Source organism: Aegilops tauschii, chromosome 5 (assembly GCF_002575655.3).
Source record: "Aegilops tauschii subsp. strangulata cultivar AL8/78 chromosome 5, Aet v6.0, whole genome shotgun sequence".
Taxonomy (NCBI): domain Eukaryota; kingdom Viridiplantae; phylum Streptophyta; class Magnoliopsida; order Poales; family Poaceae; genus Aegilops; species Aegilops tauschii.
In genome coordinates this window covers 184,340,085-184,347,385 of record NC_053039.3, presented here as the reverse complement: position 1 = coordinate 184,347,385, position 7,301 = coordinate 184,340,085, and the positions used below count along the sequence as shown (strand labels likewise).

The window sequence follows — 7,301 nt, the reverse complement described above, 5'->3', positions numbered from 1 at the left end:
GAGAATTATTTCTGCTAGTATACTCTATGTATGTAGATTACAATCAGGACATGGCAGTCTATGAGACGTGAGGGTACCTACCACCGGATGGTAGGATTTACTACGAGTATTTACAAGATGTTTGAACTGCCAAAACGTGTTATATTTAAAAGCAGAGGATGCGATTTTTATATATACATAAATGAGATCATTAGAATCATATATAATTTTTAATAATAATTATCAGATACCTCAAAGTGGGTTCATCAAAATTCTATTTGAGTCTGTATTTATATTTTTTGAGGGGATACTGAACTATTTTTATAACGCAAAAATAACTACGCTGCCTGACTGGGCCTGGCCTATTCAGGGGCGTGCCCACACACACACACATTGGACACTAACGGGCCCAACGAACGACCCATACTCGATACCCCCAGCCCGCTAGGGTTTTGCTGGCAGGTATAAAATACCCCTTCTTCTCCTCTCCCATTCCTCCCTCCTATCAACTCGACCACAGAGCGGCGGCGGCGGCGGCGGCAGCGGGAGAGAGAGAGGAGAGAGCTCCAGCCATGGTGCACGTCAACTTCTACCGCAACTGTAAGACCGCTCCACGATCCTCCTGTCTCCCATACCCTCTTGTGCTCTCTGCTCAATTGTATTCAGTCATTTGTGTCTTCGTGCTCGCCGTGATCTGATGGGGTGGTGCTCGCATAGGCTTAGTTGCAGCAAGTTGCTATCGGTTAGCCTTCTGCTTCCTGCTACGGCAGCGGCTTGCCGCAACGCAGAGCTCTGAGATCTCTTAGCTGTGGCGTCTTACTTCGGGCATGGCTGCTGAGAGGTCAGCGATTTGTAGCCGTGATGTCTTGCGTGCCGAGTTGCTGTAAGGGGAGGGGGAAGGTTGATTAGCGAGTGCATGATTTGCGTCGGCGTGATGCCGTTGTTGGATGAGAGGTTTGTTTGCATAAGATTTTGGCATGCCTTTTGTTCTGAATACCTGGATTTGAGTCGTGCCTGGCATGAGGACCGCGCCCTAGGTCTAATTAAAGGTGTGTCTTACTTGAGCACTGGACATTTGTTTACTGTTAGCTCTCTCATTACGCTCAGTTGGTAGTCTCGTCAGATTTAAACAAGTTCCTTGCTTCAGGGATATTGGTATGCAGTCCATAGCCATCAGGTTTACCGATAACTTTAGTATCAGGCCAGCCGAAGTGAAGTCTAAACCTATATCTGTTTCACGGTGGAAATTATTCACTTCCTACTGTTACTGGTCCTTCATGTGGGAGCTTTGAATTTGGTATATACCATGCCAATAGAATAGTCACAGAAATGATGGTGGTGCTTCATAATGGAGCCACCTGATTATGTTGTATGCCATAGCCTAGATGTTGCATATTCTTTTTTGCCAATGTGTTATTATAATTGCCTGCTTTTAATGCACTTGGACATAGTGGCATATGTTGTCCCACTTTGTACCTGGCACTTGCTCTATGCTACAAATTGCCCATGTTTGTTCTGTTTTTACTGCCTTGTTTCCATATTTACAAGTTAAATGTTTTCTCTTGCAGATGGTAAGACATTCAAGAAACCAAGGCGTCCTTATGAGAAGGAGCGTCTTGATGCAGAACTAAAGCTGGTTGGTGAGTATGGACTGAGGTGCAAGCGTGAGCTCTGGAGGGTTCAGTATGCATTGAGCAGGATCCGTAATGCGGCAAGACACTTGCTCACACTGGATGAGAAGAATCCCCGCCGTATCTTTGAGGGCGCGGCTCTTCTCCGTCGCATGAACCGCTATGGTCTCCTTGCTGAGGGCCAGGACAAGCTTGATTACGTCCTTGCCCTGACTGCTGAGAACTTCCTTGCAAGGCGCCTTCAGACTCTTGTCTTCAAGGCTGGCATGGCAAAATCCATCCACCATGCCCGTGTCTTGATCAGGCAACGCCACATCAGGTATACTTCTGGTATATTTTTCTTGCAATGCATGTTTTGGCATATGGTTCCATAAATTTGCATGTTGATCTAGAAATCTAAATGGTTTGCACTAGTTGTTTAATATCGGTTGCCTGATGCTGGTCTGTTACTGGTTATTACATGCATCTATGAATTACATGTTGGCCTGATACTGGTTACATGCATGTCTGAATTACATGTTGCCCTGATACTGGTTACATGCATGTCCGATTTACATGTTGCCCTGATACTGGTTACATGCATGTCTGAATTACATGTTGCCCTGATACTGGTTACATGCATGTCTGAATTTTATCATCTTTCAGGATGTACTCTGTTTATTGTGGCATGTTCTTTTTGAAATCTACTGTACTTTCATTCACCGCACTGCCTATCTTGTATCATTGCACCTGTTTATGGTCTGATTGCCACGTCAATATTGGATCTGTGGCAACATAATGTTATTGGTAGGTTGTATATCTTGCTAATACCCCACCAAGCAAAGATGTTGAACCTGTTTTCTGTAACTGAGATTATGTCAATATTGTTAGTATTTGCTTCTTGTGTTATACTGTTTGTGGTCTGGTTTATATGCGGCATTCACTTTGAGATTTCATTGTGAAGTGATATCTTTGATGAATGTTCCTGCTTGTTCACTTTGTGAATGAAGTGTTAAAATAATTTTCTTGAAACCATATTGCAGGGTTGGCAGGCAGATCGTCAATGTCCCGTCGTTCATGGTGAGGGTTGAATCCGAGAAGCACATCGACTTCTCACTGACAAGTCCATTCGGCGGAGGCCCTGCAGGCCGGGTGAAGAGAAAGAACCAGAAGAAGGCAAGTGGTGGTGGCGATGCAGGTGGTGACGAGGAAGAGGAATGAGGAACTAGTAGCTATCACCTTATATTTATCAAATGTTGGTGTTATGAGTACTTTAGCTGAGAGGCCGGAGACTTTCATGGGTTATCCTCTTGTCATTTTGTCACTTTATCACTGTTGTTAGCATGTATGCACTTCTTTATGTTTGGAGCTATTTGGTCGTGATGAAAGTTATCTAAAAATGTTTTTGACTATGACATGGAATTCTCCTTCAATTGCTTCTGTTGGGGTGGTTGTCTGATAGTTCGCAAAGGAATCAACTTTTCTTTTTGAGTAAACGAATTAACTTTGATGATGATCTATTTGCTGGTTAGTTTCCACGAGTTGTCTCCTCCAACGGGTATCAATATTCTCTCCTCTTCGACGTCTCTTTAGCTATACATAGTTCATACAAAACATCCAAACGTGACCACGTGCCCTAGATCCATACATGTAAGTTACCATACTGGACAGCCATTTACCCACATCGAATTTATTTAGGGCTTCTTTTATTCGTAGGATTGCAAAAACGAAATGCAGGATTGTTATAACATTGCCCATTGAATTTTTTACAGGATTTGAGTTTGCTTGATTGTAGTAAAAAAACAAAAACAGAGGATTTCTTCAGAAAGGTTGGAGTGGATGCTAGAAATTCCTAAGAAGGCCCCGTTCGGTATACGGGTGAAGAAATCAGAGGAACATGAAAATGTACAGGAATAGAGATTGTTGTGCAGTGTAATCCTGCAGTTCGCAAAAAACAGAGGAATAAGAGAAGGAGATGTGTTCGGTTCAAAGAAAATCATTGGAGATGAGTCGTACACTCGTACTACTAATGCAGTAGTATTAGAGTATTTATTGTGCCACCGAGCTATCTAATCACTGCATGCTGGTTTGTCTACTCTCACACACATGTGAAAAATGTTTTTCTATTCGTCTTGTCCTGTGTTACCTCGGTCCTCCGCCCAAAAAAAAGGCAAGACTAGATTTTTGCATTCCTGTGAAATACTCCCTCCGTCCGGTGAAGAGTATACGTTTTGGTTTAAAATTTGTCCACAAAAGAGTGTACTTCTATCTTTGCAATGCACTTTAAAGTATTTTCTCTCATCACACAGTAATCAAGATCAATAGCATTCTATACACAGTCTTCTTAATTTCTACATGCACTTAGCTCATTGGGGTTGGGTAATTAAAGAAAGAGAGATGGTGGCTTGCATCTTTCCAATACATTTTTTACTCCACTCCATAATTTGTCCTAAATTTTTTAGACGTACACTTTTCACCGGACGGAGGGAGTAGACACTATTGATGCATCTTTCCACAGGTACATTGTAGATGATTCCTTTAATCCGAACGCCAGCGAAGGAAATAAAACTATGGAATGAGCATTCCTCTGAAAAGGTAAGCAATCATGTGAAGCGAACACACCCGAAGTGTAGTAGAAATCAATTCATAGGAAATTCCTATAGGATTCAATCCTATGAATCAAACGACCAATGCAGAAAAATTCCTACGGATTCTAAACCTTTAAAAATCCTATGAAAATGCTTTGAATCAAAGAGGGCCTTAGAAGTTCTTCACATATCTACTCACGCAATGGGTTCAGAAAGTTTCATGACGGCTCTTGCGATCTTGGGATTGTTGACAAGAGGAGCATAGTATCTTCATCAAATCTTACAAATTGGAGACTACATCCCAAAGGTCATCAGATATATCATCATCATCTCCACCAAACATCACAAGAGCTTCGGTCACAATTTGGAACCCATCTTTGAGAGTGGTAACTAGTGGATCATCAAGAACTTTCACTACCTTAGCCTTCTTTTTCGGTGGTCCTTCGGGGTGAGAAGACTCACCAACATTTGGTGACGTGTTCACCTCACCATTCTCCTCATCACCGACGTCAATAGAAAGGAGATCATTTCTAGACTTTGCATTCATCACCGTAGCCGCGGTTGTCCCCAAAATGGTCGCCATGGCATGATAGTGCTCAGTTGGGCTATTCAAGAAGGGGGCATCCGATTTGTGGGCCTACAAAAAATGTGCAAGTCATTAGCATAATGTAGGCAAAATATGGCATGATATCGTTCATATCATTAAGCTTACCATACAATGACCAGCATAATTTTCTTCGTTGAGCCTAATTGTGCAAGTATCTTCATCCATAGAGCTCCACTTAAATTCTTCAAATCGGCCACCCTACCTCAAATCCTCCTCCACTTCTTGAGATGGTTTCTAACTTCATCAGAGGTGACAACTAGCTTGAATTGCTCGTTGAAAATCGCAACACATTGTTTATGATGCGTCTCCTTGAATCCTAGCAACAATGTCAGCCAAAAACCTAGCATAGTGTTGGTCATGTAAGTGGTCCATACAATGACCCCACTTTTCTTGGAGTTCCCACTTGGAATGGTAACTTCAACACTGTCAATTTCTGTCTAGCCATCAAAAGATAGCAAAAGAATGGTTTAAAGCATCTCAAATGCATGGTTTCAACATATAAATGGTATGATTTGTCGAGCCATCAAAAGGTTGCAATAAAATGGATGAAAGCATGACAAATACATGGTTCAATATAGTAAATGATAAAAATCTGTCCAGCCATCTAAAGGTTGCAACAAAAAAAGGATGAAAGCATCACAAATACATGGTTCATGATAAATGATACAATCTGTCCAGCCATGAAATAAATGCAAAGGTAGCTGCATAAACACTACAAATGCGTAGAGTGTGTCACGCTCATAAATTTCCACACATGAGTTGCCTATCTTCCCACATTTGGGCGGTAATTTGTAACCTATGGTCTACCGTGGCCCTACTGTCACTTGCTTATTGCCTTGATGTTCGAATTGGTTAGGTGGTCCATGTCACTTCTGGTATAATAAAATGAGCAAACCCTAGTGATGCAAATTTTATTTTAGACCATGGCAAATTTCATTTTTTTACCATGGCACATTTATCTTTTGCACCATGGCTTTTTTACGTGTTGGACCATGGTCAACAATTTTAGCAACATGGTCACTTCTTTTTGGAGCATGACAAAATCGTTTTACAAACCATGGCAAATTCCCTTTTTTTACACATTTCGTTGAACAAATGATGGTAATTTGCGATAATTTTGTACCATTGAAGATTTATATTTTTGAACATCCCATGGGAAAATACGTTTTCATAAGACTATTTTAATAATAATTATTTTTCAATATTTTTGTTTGCCATCATCTAATGAAACAATGTATTCTAAAAAATGGAAAATCTAATGAAACAACGGCAATCTAGGTTCAAACACAACTGTTATATTTTCTTTGTTTTTTGTGTCCAAGATATGGCCGATTTAGTTCTCACGCACAACAAATGTAAATTTTCATGTATAATATGCATTTGCAACGTAGTTTTTTAATTTTTAATGTTATTGGGGTTTTGAACTGTTTTTTGTTAGACAATCAATGTCGCTTTTTGGGAGGAGGCTAGCCAAAACGCTGATGGCCGTGCTTGATTCTAGTCGAGTTCTCGTAAACATTCGCTCGGCTTGGGCATGCCGCTTTCCTAAATGGGCAGGCCCAGCACGCGGGAGGCCACTGCGTTTTTTTTTGTTTTCCTTTTCTTTTCTTTCTGCAAATACTTCCAAATATTCTAAATCTGTATATTATAAGAAAAACTTACATAAAACATAAAAAAATGTTAACCAAGCATTTGAAAATATGTTAAATGCGTGTAGAAAAATATTTCCCATGTATATGAACAACATAAACAAAAAAAATTATAAAAATATGTATGGATTTTCTTGATCATATATGTTGAAAAAGTATTTGAAAAATGTTAGTCAAGCATTTGATTTTTTTAGATATGTATAGATTTTTTTTTGCCATGTTATGAAAAATATATACAAAAAAACACAATGTGCATGAAATAATATTGATCATGTATTTAAAAAAAATGCTCCTAGTGTATACCGAAAATGCAGAACATATATTAAATAAAAGTAGATACAAAATATATATTTAAATAAAGTTAAATCTGTATTCAAAATTTTTTAAACATGTATATAAAAATGTTCTTGATGTATAAAATGAATCTTTATTGTGTGGGATTTTTTTATTGACATAAAAAATGTTCGCCCGATATTGATTTTGTAACCATGTATTTAAAATACAAGTTTTGTATTAAAAATGTTAAACATGTATTTAATAATATAAGCCAAAAATATACAATGTGTATGGAAAAAGATAGACATAAAAAATATAAGCTTTAAAAATTATTTATGATGTATTTGAAAATGTTAAATCTGAATATAAAATATGTTTCTGATGTATACAATAATGTTGAATGATCATGAAAAAAAGTTGACATGTGTTAAAAAAAAAGAACCGACAAAAACGATAAAGGAACAAAGAAAAATACAGAAACCCAATAAAAGCCAAAAAAGAAAAGCAAAAAAAGGAAAACTAAAATAACCAATGCAAAAGAATGTAAACAGTGTAAAGTGAGAAAGAAACAAAGAAAACTGATGAAGACCTA

General features: G+C 38.7%; 1 protein-coding gene across 1 annotated transcript; it reads left to right on the top strand.

The window, feature by feature from the left end:
• Positions 1 to 405: 405 nt before the first annotated feature.
• Positions 406 to 3,004, top strand: LOC109750960 (small ribosomal subunit protein uS4y). Its single transcript, XM_020309875.3, has 3 exons — positions 406 to 579; positions 1,548 to 1,929; positions 2,633 to 3,004. Exons 1-3 carry the CDS (start codon positions 552 to 554, stop codon positions 2,808 to 2,810), a joined length of 588 nt encoding a protein of 195 aa, XP_020165464.1. The 5' UTR covers positions 406 to 551; the 3' UTR covers positions 2,811 to 3,004.
• The last annotated feature ends 4,297 nt before the right edge of the window (positions 3,005 to 7,301 follow it).